This window comes from Odontesthes bonariensis, chromosome 11 (genome assembly GCF_027942865.1).
Source record: "Odontesthes bonariensis isolate fOdoBon6 chromosome 11, fOdoBon6.hap1, whole genome shotgun sequence".
Taxonomy (NCBI): Eukaryota; Metazoa; Chordata; class Actinopteri; order Atheriniformes; family Atherinopsidae; genus Odontesthes; species Odontesthes bonariensis.
The window spans coordinates 18,486,116-18,501,380 of NC_134516.1; the positions used below are offsets into that span (position 1 = coordinate 18,486,116).

The 15,265-nt window shown below is 43.5% G+C and overlaps 1 protein-coding gene across 4 annotated transcripts; it reads right to left on the reverse strand.

Moving 5' to 3' along the window:
* Positions 1–3,367: 3,367 nt before the first annotated feature.
* On the reverse strand, positions 3,368–14,926 carry ccnt2b (cyclin T2b). 4 transcript variants are annotated; one of them, XM_075477838.1, is made up of 9 exons: positions 14,714–14,926; positions 14,117–14,198; positions 13,886–14,014; positions 10,147–10,207; positions 9,829–9,891; positions 8,676–8,721; positions 6,489–6,652; positions 5,421–5,491; positions 3,368–5,305 (listed from the first exon to the last, which is right to left on the reverse strand). In XM_075477838.1, exons 1-9 carry the CDS (start codon positions 14,869–14,871, stop codon positions 4,304–4,306), a joined length of 1,776 nt encoding a protein of 591 aa, XP_075333953.1. In that variant the 5' UTR covers positions 14,872–14,926; the 3' UTR covers positions 3,368–4,303. The 4 variants fall into 4 exon arrangements, 3 of the variants coding, with proteins under 3 accessions (XP_075333953.1, XP_075333954.1, XP_075333955.1); XM_075477839.1 differs by lacking the exon at positions 9,829–9,891; XR_012770604.1 differs by lacking the exons at positions 3,368–5,305; positions 5,421–5,491 and having other exon boundaries at positions 6,563–6,652; positions 8,347–8,721.
* Between the last annotated feature and the right edge of the window lie 339 nt (positions 14,927–15,265).

Below are 15,265 nucleotides of genomic sequence, written 5' to 3' on the forward strand. Positions count from 1 at the left end.
CCAGTCCGAAAGCTAAACCTAAAAACCAAATGACCACACGGCAGGTTTCATAATGAAAGACTTGTCTCCTCTCCTTTTTCCTCTTGCATGAACCGAAAGTCATTCGGCTTATTAAAGTTATCAATTCAGTTGTAATTCTGCAGCGAAGGAGGCCAACTTCTAACCACCTCAGCATTCTGTTAAAGGCCGTGCTGCAGCAGAAAATATGACAATTTGATGTAATCAGTGTTGTTTTTGTAGTAGCCAGTTACAAGCAATTAATCGAGTCCAAGCGAGCAGACGAACAGCAAGAAACAACCATTTTGATGAGTTTTCTTAGGCGGCGTGTGACAAATGACTGGTTTATCTTCAAATGCAGCGAGGGCTTAAATTCATTGGGGAATAAATCCACTGTTATGAGGTTGGGATTAAACCATCTGCATAACTTGGCAGTTCTTTTCATTTCCGAATGCTCTCTTGTGCGTGTGTGTGTGTGTGTGTGTCGAAAGGCAAAATTTTAAGGGTTTAAACTTTAATTTTGCTGCTTTTTTAAAAGCATGACAGCGAGCCGAGGCTATTCTAAGTGCCCTGTGCTGATTTATCATGTAAAGACGCCTCAGATTCAACAGGAAAGAGAGCGCAGCAGAGGTGGCTCACTGGGAATGCAAATCAAAGCTTTCTGAGACACGAGTTAGGGACGTTTAGTGAGCAAACGGGTTAATATACTGAAGGGATTTGGGTGTTCCAGGTAAGCAGTGGTTAGAACTTAGCGTCCTCCTTTGGACGAAGTTGACTGACTGGAGGAAATGGCGACGGAGTCAGAGGCACCAAAGGCTCAGGAAGGTCCTGCTTTGGGGAACAAACCGCTAAAAACTTTCATACTGGCTGAAAAAAAAAAAGCCGGGAAAAGGTCAAAGAGTTCAAAGTGTTAAGTTAGCCCTAAAAATTTCCCTGCATCTTGAAATTTGCAGGGTAAACACGTCCATTGATGCCCCTCCAGCCAACTTCCTGGTTCCCTGTATTTTCTGACTGGCTGGTGAGCCTTGGACAAGGGAACCTTTGGTATGCTGCTTTTATTCACACTGCCAACTCTAAACATGCACAACTAAAGCCAGGAAACAGTGAAGTTCTTATGTTAGTGTATATTCCGACTCCTAGGAGCTTCAATCAGGGCAGCTGGACTTCTTTCAGCTCTCATCTGGAAGGTGAAACGTCTTCAAGAACTAAGAAGAACTCCAGTTGCTCTTATTCAAGCTCCTAGGAATGAAGTACGTTTGCCTCATGAGATCAAGGGAAGATATCAGGCTCAACTAATCTGTGCTGATCTAAAGGAATAGTTCCCATGTTGCGGAGTCTTAATATCTTCATAGACCCTGTTCCAGACCTCCTTTGTGGAGGCAGTGGACCCCATAAATGAAGGCGGCCATCAGGTTCAAGCGGGTTAGACTCAGTTTTAGCTGCTGAAGCAAACTAATGGAGCATAACCGGCGGTATTGTTGGGCTTTGGAAAGAAAAGCCTGTGGGTTCCACCCAGGACATAAAGATAAAGCTTTTCTGGGAAAAGAGAAAAGAAAAGAACTTGGATGGTGTGTGCATTTATCCGGCAACACTCCATCTTAACTATAATATCTTAAATATAAGGTCCTCTTTAGCTCATTAATTATGCGTTTGTCCAACTACTTCTCGAGGCCAGAAGCATAAACCTGTGCAGAAATCTAAATATGATTAAGCTGTGTGTACCTAAATCATTTCTACCCATTATAGAAGCAGCCACTCACCTAATTAGCATATCAGGACACTGTTTGCACCACAAATAAAGGCACGAGAATGAAAGCATCAGCCAAGAACAAGCGGTTTCACCGAGTATTAAACTTGTGTAATCTGTCGTGTGGTGACGAACGGAGCAAACCAACAGGTTTGAACGACCCATCGGAGGTTAAAAAACGCACATCAGAGCTCCTTCTCCTGCTTCATCTGCGACAGATGAACACACCGTCTATCAGGGGATGTTTGGGGTTTACTTTAAACGACCCAGCGGAGGCCTGTGAGATCGTCCTGTGCCAGAAAATCAACAATTTCTAAATAGTAGTTTCTAATTAGGGCTGGGTGAGTTAACTCGTTATTATCGCGTTAACGCATTAATTATTTAACGCCAATAAATATTTTATCGTGCATTAACGCATGTTTTTTTTGGGGTCTTTTGTGCCTTTAATGGATAAGAAAGTTCAGACAGGAAGCAGGGGGCAGAGAGAGGGGGAACAACACGCAGCACAGGGCCGTCCGATGGACTCGAACCGGGCCAGCTGCAGCGAGGACTATAGCCTCTGTAAATGGGGCGCCTGCTCAACCCACTACGCCACAAACCACCCCAGTTTTATTATTTATTTTATTATTGTAAAAGTCTGTTGCTCACAGGCTTTTATTTTGTAAAAGTCTGCTGCTGTCTGCTGTGGAACCGGAAAAGAAAGTAATCGGTGGATCCACCAAACATGGAGAAGGATACGGAACATTTACTCGGCCATTTTCATTTTAAAGTTCTTCCAGACGGCGGAGTCGACAGAACCAAAGTCATCTGTAAACACTGCCAAGTTGAATTGTCTTCTCAGCGTAGTAGTTCCAGTCTAAAATATCACTTAAAGGCAAAACACACAACTGATAGCAGCAAGTCATTCAAGGAAACAGACAGTGGAGCGAGGCTTCTACATAAAAACTACAGAAAGATGCTGATGTTAAAAGTGTGTTTGCACAACAAATGTTATGGCACTTTCATTCATATGGCAGCACATTTAAAACAAAACTATATGCTAAAAGCTATAGACTACTTTTGGATTCATTTTTGGATTTTGCGTACAAATGCGATTAATCGTGATTAATCAGGGAAATCATGCGATTAATTAGATTAAACATTTTAATCGTTACCCAGCCCTAGTTTTAACATTGGCACAGCATACCCAAAGAGAGCAGTAGAGACGGTTTACTGCCATAAATCTTTGGTAAGATACAGAAGAACAGGACATTAAAGGGTTAAAGCTCACAGGGGTTTCCCACTGGTAGCATCTGCATTGTTTTATGGTAAGTTGTGTGTGAATTATTTATGCATCTGGCCCCCGGTCGTTGACATTATCCTCACCAGAATGTGCAAACACCTTTGAGCATCACTGTGACTGTGTACAGTAAGAAGCCAGTTTCATGCAGCACAGGCTGGTTGATTTAGTGAAATCTTGCTGATAAACAATCCTTCGCTTTAGCGGAAGAACAAAGTAACTCATTTATCATGAAATGTATATTAAAAACAAACAAAAAAAACAGATTTATAAACATCCAACTGTAAATATCGACCCCAGCGGCTGAATTTCAGCTCCGACGTCTGACAGCCGAGAACAGAAAATCACTTTTATATCTTTTTATTTGGGCTCCAATACATAAATCAAGGATATGTTCATCAAAACACAGTCTGATTTGGATCGCATAATACAATGGAGTTAAGTTGGGACTGATGCAATAAACCAAACTACAGTCCTATATACACAGTCTTACTTTTAGATCTGTATTTTCTGATAGTGAATAACATTTATCATACTGGATACTCACTCGGTACAATCACAAGGCCATTTTGCAATTTTAGCCGCTCTATCTCGGCTGCACCTCCACAGCAGGTGCAAACGTGCACGCCGCTCGCAGCTCTGCATGGCCTTGGACGTCCAAAACAGACGGTAAAAAATGGAGTCAGCCTCACATTTGTAATTGATCTGAACTATTGATGCGCTGATAGATAAGCAGCCCATATTTCCTAAAGTCAGTCTTCGTGGACTCAACGGACGAGGTGATGCATCTCCACGGAAACGGGTCGTAAACCCAAACGGAATATCCGTTTTATCTTCCTTCTTTCCTTTATTCTTTTTTTTTTCTTATCAAAAAAGTTCGAGTTCAACCTGAGATTTTTAGTGGAACAACATGTTGAAACAAAAATAGAATAAAATAAGTGTAAACTGTCACAATGGCTGCGAACACTAGCTATGTCTTCCCTTTTGTGACTCGACAACATGCACGTTAAAATCAATGTCAGCTCGCGGTTTAAAACATTTAAAGTCACATTTCTTTTTCAGCCACATTCCTAAAACTTTGTTGGTTTTCTTTTTTTTCCTCTGTGTGTGTGTGTGTGTGTACACCTCTATGCATTTAAATTTACATTAGAGAGAACCAGAGTGTAGACACAACTGAGGGTGATGCAGAATTCTGATAACTTAAGACAAATAAATTCACTTTTTAAATTCTATAAAACGTGGTAATACCTTATCCTAGACAACACTAGGGACTCGGAGAGTTACAAGTTCATTCCTTGGGCACTTAGTAAAGAGTCCAGCATGTCGAAAGTGTTTTTGTAGTCGGTGTGTTGGCCGTTGGACATCAGCACGCCGTTGGTTCCGTCGTGGTGCTCCATCATCCTCTGGTCTGATGCGTAGTGGGACGAGCTCAGGCCTCCTTTGGAGGACCGGCTCTTGGAGGAGTGGTGGTGGTTGTGGTTTCCGGCGTCGGAGTGCGGCCTCTTACGAGACGAGCCGGAGGAGCTCCCGTCGTTGCACTGGCTGCTGGGAGCTCGGGCGGACAGCGAGGCGCCGTCTACGGTTCCCCTGCTGTGACCGTGTTTTGAGTGGCGGTGGCCACCGTGCTCTTTGTGTTTGTCTTTGCCGCCCCGCTCCGAGCCGCCGTGGCGCTCCGACGACACTTTGATTCGCATCTTCAGCTCCTCGCTGGTGGCGGAGCCGTTCTCCGCGTAGGCGGGCAGCCGAGGCTTCTTCAAGCTGGACTTTTCCCTCCGGCCTTCGCCCGATTGGCCCGCCTGCTGCAGCTGAGAGCGTTTCTTGTGGTGGTGAGACGAGACCGCCGGGGCGGCGTACGCGTCGGCGCTCGTCTCCTCCTTCACGCAGTTCTGCAAGGCCTGCTCCGCCGACTGTTTCTCTCTGTACTTTTCAAGAGTCAAGACTTTCTGCGGCCGCGAAAGCGCCGCGGCGTTCACGCCGAGCTGCTGGGGGTCGGCGCTCGACCCGCCCGCCGCTTTGTGTTTGTGTTTGACCAGTGTGAAGTCCGAGTGGGGGGGCTGGGAGTACTGGTCGTAGCCGCAACTCTTGGATTGGTCGCTGAGCGGCTGGTACAAGTTGTAGGGGGCGGTGATGGCGTCCAGGCTGGGCATGTCCGAAGAGTCCGATGACGAGGTGGAAGGGAAGAAGGAGTTGTTGACGCCAGGAAGGCCGTCTAAGGACGTCCCCTGGAAGGCACTGTCCATGGCCGAGCCCTCCGTCTTTGGTTTTTTAGCCGCTTGGATGGCCTACAAAAACGATAAGTTTGGACGTGAACAAAAACGTGAACAACGTGAACAACGTGAACAACGTGAACAGCAGCCGCTACAACAGGACACATCAAGCCGAGTGTCTATGACGTACCCTCCAGTTTCGTATCCTCTTTAGCTTGCTGGGCGTCCTCTCCAAGATCTGAAGAAACTCGTGGGTGAGCTCTGAAAGCAACAAACACACGACAAACCAACTCTTTGTTTATAAAGGCCGACAATAAAACACTTTTTTTTTTCAGCCATCTTTGCTGTTCTTTTGGCGTGTTTCCACTATGCACGAAAGCGTACCGTTACCATTTTCGTTATGAGCATCTTAGGCCACATCGGCTCTTAGACACCAAAGGCCCCCTGCTGTGTCTCCTCATTTCAAGCTTCTGAACAAATAAAATAGCACTTGAACACATCGCAAACACGACTTCTTTAAATTAATAACCTCTTATTAGCCTTAAGACTCATTTTCAAATCTGTGTCAGGTCCAATATCAGCTGTATACAACACAGAGACAAACCTTCCTCACCTCATCACATGATGCTTTGTAGGAGCATGAAAGGCTGTTTTTTACCATCATCATTCCTTACCCTCATCCAGTAGTTTTGATGCCTAAACCTAACCAGAGTCCCGCTACACTTGCATTACAACACACTTTAAGCTCAATATGAAATGGTCCAGTTCAAGTGTCGCATATAGCCTCGTTTCCACTATGCAGTCCGGTACAGGTCGGTTCAGAACGGTTCGCTTATTTCAGTGTTTCCATGAAAGCGTACCGGTCCCATGGAACCCGTTACCATGTCTGTAACCCTTCTGCTTGGGGTACCGAGCACACAGGACCGGTTCCAGGCTCTGCTCTCCGTTGTTGGTGAGGAGGCTGTGCAGCGGGAGCTCGATGGCGCTGTGCGAAACCAAAAAGTTTTCCAGCTGATTGCCGCAAAAATGGCAGAGAGTGGTTTAAACCGGACCGCGAGCCAGTGTCGCATTAAGCTGAAGAAGCTTGGAGGTGGTTCCAAACTATGGATGCTATTTGCTATTTACGCTTCGGCACGCACTGCGCCCACCCCTGAGGGTCCCCTTTGTACAGTGGGAACGCAAGCTGACCCCAAAGCAACCCGACCCGTACCTGACTGCATAGTGGAAACGAGGCTTAAGAATCATACGGCGCTCCTACCATCCAGCAGCTGGAGCGTCACCGTGCGGTCCACGTACTCCCACCAGTGTTTCCCATCGGTCGACACCGGGATCTCCCAGTTGGACCACTTGCAGGCCAGGTGGATGCAGACGCATGCGACCACGGTGGGCCTGTACTGCAGGCAGAAGGTGGTGAGGTGCAAACTGCAGGAAGAGATAAGAAACACCACAGAGATGCAGCCGTCAGCTCGGGGCATTTCACACCCACAAAGACACATAAAGCAACCATGATGCAGACTCAGCTTCACATTCACACAACCTTACCTCTCTAGAACTGTAACATCTAAGAAAACTGTTCCTATGTCATGTTCCTCGGAGATACCGAACCAGCGGGGCCGCGTTACGTTTTTTTTTATTTCAATGCTCGAAAAAGGGAAAGTTGCAGAACAATGTTTCTCAATCTCTTAACGAGACAAACTTTGCACAAGATGAGCCGTTAAAATAGGAGTGAGAGCTCACTTTGTCTGATCACCAAACTTCATGTAACGACGTTAACTCAGAGACTGAGAAACACTGATGTGGGCGAGCTCATTTCCCCTGCATCCCAAATCCCAAACTACACTGCAAACTGCCTGTGGAACATTAAAAACTACAATATGGGTCAGAGCTACAAGGTGACAAAACTGAGGATAATCAGGGCCCATAATTATCAAGTCTTTCTGAGTTAATCCTAGAAATAACTCTAAGATCAGAGTGAAAATGGCCTTTTTTTTACACTATAATAGTGAAACGTGTCGGTAAATATATTTAACTGAGGTTTCTATACTATAGTTCTCGATAAAAACTTTAAATCAAGTGAATTGTGTGCCTATGGATGCTCCAAATACTGATTTATATGATGCATAAATCAATACTTGATGCATTAATGTCTGATCCAACTGTCAGTTTTACATAATTTTTACGCCCTTACAGCTGGGATAAAGGTCCCGTTTGCATGAAAATACTTTTAAAACAGCAAAAATGACACAATCTGGATGGAAGAGAAGATTCAATGGTTCCTTTAACTGGGAAACTTTTAATTAATCGGCTTCATATCTAACTGGACTGATGATGAATGTGTTTACTTTCTCTTTAAAGTGCCTTCAGCTTAATAAATGCTGCATAAATGAACTGAAGTGAACCGAGTTGAATGGAGCAGTGAGTTGAAACACCCTGATCCATCCATTCATTCGATCATCAACTTACTTTTTATCTAAATTTTGTTATATATACACGACTATATCAGGGATTAATGAAGTATTATTGGATTAAACTGAATCGTCCAACTGAAAGCTTAATTTATTGTGTGACTGAATGTTTTGGTTAAACTTCTTAAAGGTGAGGCCGATCAAAAGAAAGATGACATCATCGATCTTTGTCCTGTTAGGGCGGAGCTTCTGCTTCATACTCAATGGGAGGCAAAGCAACGCTTTAATTCATTGAGCAGCTCGCCTGATTTGATGTGTATATATAAACATAATTAGCCATAAATTAGCCTTTTCAGATGATTGAGCAATCGCTGAAATCAGGTAGTTAGCACCAGACGTTTTAACTTCAAGTAACGACACGGTTAATAAATACAGACCCCAAAAAAATACATTTAATTTGATATATTAGCATTTATAGTAACTTGAACCAAGACTTAAGTGCTGATATTCTGCAGTGTTCCCTTACACATACATTCACGACTTATTTCTTCAAATATTCGGTGAAAAACACGACAGCTTCTACCAGGAATAAACTAATAACTCAGTTTGCAGTATACTTTGGCGTTTCACTGTTAGCTCCTCTGGGGTGAAAAATATACAAAAAAAATAAATAAAAACAAAAACAATAAAGGAACTGTGAACTGTACTTACCAAGAAACTCTATAAGTTTAAGAATCTTTAGCGGCAATCTATATTCAGGCTACCATTTGAGCTTTTGTTTTTAGACATGTGCACTCCGTACCAAACAACCCGGAGAGGTAAACAGCACCACTACACTCCACATTGTGCATTCAACCCCTATGTGCCAACACGCAGCCCTTGTACAATACACCGCACACAGCAGCCCGGCCGGTACTTCCCAGTGGAGGGGTTCCCAGGACCCGAGCGCAAACAGGGCGTTGGACACAGGAAGGGGGACCCTGCAGGACAGGAAGCTATAGTGTGCCATTACAGTGCAATAATGGGAACAGGATAATAACCTGTTGGTAGCCATGAAATAGGAAGTCTGTGCCAAATCCTTGCTTGCTGTAAAAGAAAAAGAAGATTTGTTTTAGAGCTCATTCGAAAACGGTTTAAGCAGCATTAACAAAAAAAAAAAAAAAAAAAAAAAAAAAACATGAATGTGACTTTAAATTACACAGATCAATTAAAGGGATAGTTCGCCTCTTTTGACATGAAGCTGTATGACATCCCATATTAGCAACATCATTTATGAACATTTTCTTACCCCCTGCTGCGTCCTGTGAGCCGAGTTCCAGCCGAGTTTTGGCGTTGACGAAGGTAGTCCGGCTAGTTGGCTGGGGTTTAAAAAAATAAAGAGTTTTGCTTCTTAAAACAATATGCGTTCAAAAGAGTAATACGTTTGCATCACAAAATTGTTAGCCAGAAAAAGTCAGACCTCACAATCGCTTGGCCCTATTTTCTCTCCGGCTAGTCCGGCTAGCGCCATGTATAAAATATATTTGATATATTTTATAAAAATATTATACTTTTATATAATTTTATAAAATAGTATATAATCTTAATATATTAAAATATATTATTATTTCATTATTATTATTAAATAATAAATTAAATTTCGTATCACTGCGTGCAGTGTAGACCGAACAGCAAACACCGTAACAGGTGCGGCAGGCGGCAGCACGCATTGATATGAAGGGAGAGAAAATAGGGCCAAGCGATTGTGACGTCTGACTTTTTCTGGATTCAGGATTTTGTGATGCAAATGTATTACTCTTTTGAACGCATATTGTTTTGAGAAGCAAAACGCTTTATTTTTTAAACCCCAGCCAACTAGCCGGACTACCTTCATCAACGCCAAAACGAGGCTGGAACTCTGCTCACAGGACGCAGCAGGGGGTAAGAAAATGTTCATAAATGATGTTGCTAATATGGGATGTCATACAGCTTCATGTCAAAAGAGGCGAACTATCCCTTTAATGTAGTTGAGAGTGAGATGCTTGGATCCAAAAATGGGATCTTGCACTAGGAAAAAGTCACTTTAATGACAAGTTAAGCTTTTTAAAGAAGGAAAAAGCAGAGTGGATCCACTATATTAGACAGATTGAATGTTAAAGAATAGATCCTCTGAGGGTAAGAGCCTAACAAAAGCTTAGAAGAAAAGGGGAATACCTCGCACTAGCTGGGAACATCTCACAACATCTGTGTGAGGATGATCAACTGTTATTTCAAAACCTGCAATCAGAATGTTGACGGTCAGTCAATGAAACGAACACAACACACACAAAAACACACGCTGGCTGGGTGGGTTAGACTTGTTTAAAGGAGGAAACTAAAGGAGACGTGAGAGAATGAGGAGGGAATGTAAACACACAACCAAAGCACATGTATCCACATGCTATAACTACGGCTGGAAGCAGAAACCACTTCAATTTGACACAGAAAGAGCGACATGCAGGATGTGCAGAACTTCGGCTGTAAAGTGCTCACCCAGCGTTTGCAGCACTATTGTTTCCAGCGCTACCAGCTCTTGTGCCTGCAGCTGGAATGCCTGAAAAAGATCAGGTGATGAAGAATTAAAAAATGTGCTTCCCAACAATCCTCAAACAAACGACTCAATGTCTGAACGGCATGCCTGAGAAAAGCAGCAGCTCCAGAGGATGTAAACGCTGGAGAAGCCATTTAAAAAAAGTTTGTCCACATTGGTTTTCCTTTGCTTCTCTCACACAGCGTCAGTTTGTCGTCACGTTCACAAATAAAATGTGATAAATGCACCCGAGCGGATCTGAAACGTGTCGAAGCCTTTGTACGTAAAGCTGTCCACACGATGACCACTTCAAGGAAAATCAAGTGTCAATATCTGTCCGAATCAAAGTTCACACAATAGCTCAATACCCCACAGAAGAGAGAGATGAAGGAGAGCACTATTATACACAACCCTACGGGTCAGCTGTCCCACCTCCTCCCATGCATGGAGTCATTCAGGTCATCAAAATGAGCATCTCCACCATGTCCTCCTGCTCTACGTCACCTTTTATCTGAGTCTGAGTCTAGTTTTCCTGAATAGAAACCGATCTGGGCGTAAACGTTCCCCACATACAGCCTGCATGGTTACAGAGCGGCCTGGGGAGGATGACACAGCCTACGCCTCACAGACCTCCCAGCCAAGCAGAGCATTAACCTTTAAAGGGATATTTCGCCTCGTTTGACATGAAGCTGTATGACATCCCATATTAGCAACATCATTTATGAACATTTTCTTACCCCCTGCTGCGTCCTGTGAGCCGAGTTCCAGCCGAGTTTTGGCGTTGATGAAAGTAGTCCGGCTAGTTGGCTGGGGCTTAAAAAATAAAGCGTTTTGCTTCTCAAAACAATATGTGTTCAAAAGAGTAATACATTTGCATTTTGAACCTTTGGCAGTTCCTATAACCTTTTAATCCGCAGGGCCGTTTTCGCCCGCATTCGCACATACAGGAACTGTTTTGTTTTGTTGTTGAATGTGGCGCTAAGTAACACGTCGCTGTTGCAGACGAAGGCGCCGCATCAGTCCCGACTCATGTGCGAATGCAAACTGAAACAGTTCCGCTGGGGAAGGACAGTTATCAGAACGAAATTCGAGGAGGACAGTTCTTAGAACGGCTCTGTCCGAAAGCGGCTAATGCCTGCTGTGCAGACCGGAGTGCAGACCGAGCAGTCCCCTACTTCAAACACCTTAACAGGCGCGGCTGTCGGCAGGCGGCAGCAGGCAGTGATACGAAGGGAGAGAAAATAGGGCCAAGCGATTGTGAGGTCTGACTTTTTCCTGGAGAATGATTTTGTGATGCAAATGTATTACTCTTTTGAACGCATATTGTTTTGAGAAGCAAAACGCTTTATTTTTTAAACCCCAGCCAACTAGCCGGACTACCTTCATCAACACCAAAACGAGTCTGGAACTCTGCTCACAGGACGCAGCAGGGGGTAAGAAAATGTTCATAAATGATGTTGCTAATATGGGATGTCATACAGCTTCATGTCAAAAGAGACGAAATATCCCTTTAAGGACGCGGCTGAACAAGCGTAGTACGTTCTGTGGTGTTTTGACCAAAGCATTTCATTAAAACCAAAGGAAACTGTGTTCGTCTTCGCTCCTCTAAGCTAAATAGGTCAGACGAGTAATTTAAATAAGCAAATTCATTATTCAAAAAACACCCTTTTACCCAAATCTCCGGTGAAATCATCAGCCACTAAATTTTAGTTGAACCTACTTAAACAAAACCCTGACACTAACAAGGCGTCTTCTGGACCCTCTGCGGTGTTTACAGTCTATTGTTTTCACCCGATGCACCAAATAAAGCGTAAGCCACACACCCGCAGCTATTTAAACACGGATCAACACGCCTAGTTCCGTGTTGTGGATGTTTTCTTGGTGTAAAAATGATAAATCTAGCTCCTGCTGTCATTGTTTCACTTTCCTCCTGCCTTGTTAGCCGGGAAAGAAAACGTCTTTATTGATTTCTGAATCCAAACACAAATATTTCCCCCCAGCTGATCCTACAACTATTTCACAAGGACACGAACCCTGTCCGTCCAGCTCTTCTTCTTTGATTATTTCTCACTGCTAAATCAATGATTTGGTTTACTAAATGTTTAATTCATGAATCTGTATCCACAACAGCTTTCAGAGACGAGGAACTAGTCCACAAATTACGTAAAGTCCAATTATAAAAAGCCAGAGTCGAAGAAACTCTCAATAAAAAAGGAGAGCAACACATTCTGGGAAGCGGACACCATGTTGGCAGCTGCGGTGCTGAGCTCGAGCAGTAAACAAATGAGTGACAGGAGAAAAGAGTCGTGAGAGTCCAACTTAAACAAAGAAAAGTGAAAGTCGAGGGAAGCCAGGGACCAGAATTTAAGATGGAACTTGTGAATAGTTTTTAATTCCTATTAAACCCTTAAAGAGTGGACCAGAGATGCTGACCTGATGTTTTTTTTTCCTATCTTGAGTTTGGTGTTGGTGCCTAAATAGCACCCTAGCTCAGGAGGTAAAAATCTGTTTACCCTCATGTAGAGGTGACAGATGGATCGGTACAGGAGTTACTGACCTTGATGCTGCCAAACTGTGTCAACACATCCTTCACATAAATGTCGAACCTGTCAGGCAGCCCGTCTGAGTGCGTTATCGCAGCTGCTTTCAAAGTCCAGCTCAGCTACACAAACTAATATAAATTTTTGAGATTAACTGATTGACGCAGCTCTCAGATTAGCATCTCTGTTAGCTCCACGGTGCAAAAAGTATTCATAACAAACAAATTAAAGACAAAGACCCGTCTCATTGGTGAGCCATGTTTTGCATTTCCTCCACATGGCTGGAAAGCAGTTGGTTTTTTTTCATTGCAATCATGTGAAGCGCAGCTGCTTTTTGTCTCACAGCGTTTGACTGTATTTACACATCAGAACACGAACATCAACAGAGCGAATCAGCCGCGTGCACCCGACCTCTACTGTGGGAGAAAAGTAGGCAGAACAAAGCTAAAACAGGAGGTGGAGCTTTAGTTTTCAGGCTCCTCTCACCGTTTTTACGACAAACACGTCTTTGGAGGAGCTCATATTTAATTTCATGACCGGTTTGTCAGTCCCTTTTGTATAACTTTAGCTTTATTTTCATCTATATTTCTTATTTACTGTCTGCACATTCCTTTTATGGCCGCTCTGTACAGCAGTTTAGGGAAACTGAGCCCTCAACATGGCTTCTTTCACAGATTCTGCTGAGGTGTAACGACACGTCAAGTTCAAATAATTCCTCCAGCCGAGTCTACAGTTTCAGCAGGATGTAAAAGCTTGGTGAGAAAAGCCGTTCAACTCGTCTCCTTTGAGCGCCACAGATGCTCTTGGTGTGGATCACCATTTCTCAAAGCTAAATTTATAATTTGGCTTATTAAATTTCAAGAAACTGTCCCCCACAGAGACAAATAACTGGTCCACAACCAACTGATTTTAAATGACATAAAATCAGAGGTGATTCAATCTCATACCCACAGAAAATCTTTGTTAAATCAATATGTTTGTATGAAGCATTTACAAACAACTGCTTCACATGTAAGGGCACATATACCACAGAAAAACAAAGACACACAAAGTTAATCTCTAATGCAACACAGTCCATCTGGAAGGAAGAGTATCACATCAAATCCAGGATGAATTCCAACCCTGTGAAAATCCAAATCAATTCTTTGATCGTTACACTTACACTGCCTTTAATGTCTAGGGCCGGCTCTTGTGGATTAATGAAGGCATGGGCAATTTTAATGACGTGCTCCAGCTTCCTAGGCTGCTCCTCAACTTTAGCTGCCAGGAACAACGTGGTCTGGGAAATAATCTATAGGGAGGGGCGCGAGAAAAAACAAAAACATCAGTTATGCGCAATAAGTACCACCGTGAATTGTGTTACAAGACAAAAAAAAACTGCAGATGTACTTACATTTCTGTGGAATTTGGTGAAGGAGTGGATCATATAAAACCTATGCATATAAACTATAGCGGTGTTGATAATTAGTTGAGAGCTGGACAAGAAGTTAAGGACAGTACATGAGGTAAAACAAACTGTTTCAGCAGTGTATCACATAACACTGACACGGAGAAACGGCTAGCAGCGCTAAAGTAGAAAACCGGTTGTAATACCAGGTCGTTAAATTCAATTTACCGGTGACTTAAGGGTCAGTTCATGACGTGATAATTTTAGGATTTTAACACATGTACAAACAGTGTGAGTAATCACTTATCGTTGTGATCAGTAGACACAAAGCTAACAATAGAATCTGCAGTCTAAACAGACCAAACAATAGCTAAGCTAGCAAGCGGGCCTGAACACCTAAAACAGGAGGCAAACACCGAGTTATCCCAGTTATATTTAAACGTTTTTAAAAGGGAAGTCTGTGTAAGGGACTGGAAAGCTTAAAGTAGTATAAATACAGAGGTTTAGTTTAAAATTAGCTTCGCAGTTCCAGTCCGCCTGAAGCTAAGGCTAGCAGCTAGCCCGGTAATGTACCGGCTAGCCTCTGCGGTTCAGGGAGGATACACGTTGAGTCTCTGGCCGATATCTTGGATTAAGTTGGCGGCCTGCTGCCGGTAAGAGAGCTCCCTGTCGGCCTCTATTCCGCAGCGTCGAGACGGGGTGTTTTCGAGCTGCTCCCGGGTAAAGAGCCATTTCGTAGATGGTCCCCGGTGCACCGCCATTACGCTCCCACAGCCAAGCCCGACGGCGTTAGCTCCGGGAGGGAGTGGGGCGATGGGGGCACCGGAAGAACGAAATGAAAAGCCGAGTCTGAAACCGGTAGTCCGTTTCCTGAACAGCGCCACCAGCGGCCGGTGGTGCAAACTGTTATTACCACTTTTTAGAAATTGAAACTTTCTTTTTCTTTTCTTTTCTTTCATTAATACATAGACAAAAAAATCAGAAACAGACCCAAGAGGTGAAGGGCAGAAATAAAACTCTTTGACTACTTTTTTTCTTTTGTTAAAGATTATTTAGTTCTTTGTGTTTTTGCTGCTTCGCTCATGGAAACCAAAGTGCATATTTTTCCAACAAAAACAAAGTTCAGTGTCGCAGTTATCAAGAATAAATTAAGAT

What these genes read in the sequence shown, in the direction of transcription:
- ccnt2b (XM_075477838.1), bottom strand. Translation starts at nt 14,871, where the DNA reads ATGGCGGTGCACCGGGGACCATCTACGAAATGGCTCTTTACCCGGGAG. An exon ending in AATAGTGCTGCAAACGCTGG is followed by an intron (nt 9,892 to 10,146) that starts GTGAGCACTTTA and finishes TTCTGATTGCAG; the next exon opens with GTTTTGAAATAACAGTTGAT. An exon ending in AGAGGATACGAAACTGGAGG is followed by an intron (nt 5,306 to 5,420) that starts GTACGTCATAGA and finishes TCGTTTTTGTAG; the next exon opens with GCCATCCAAGCGGCTAAAAA.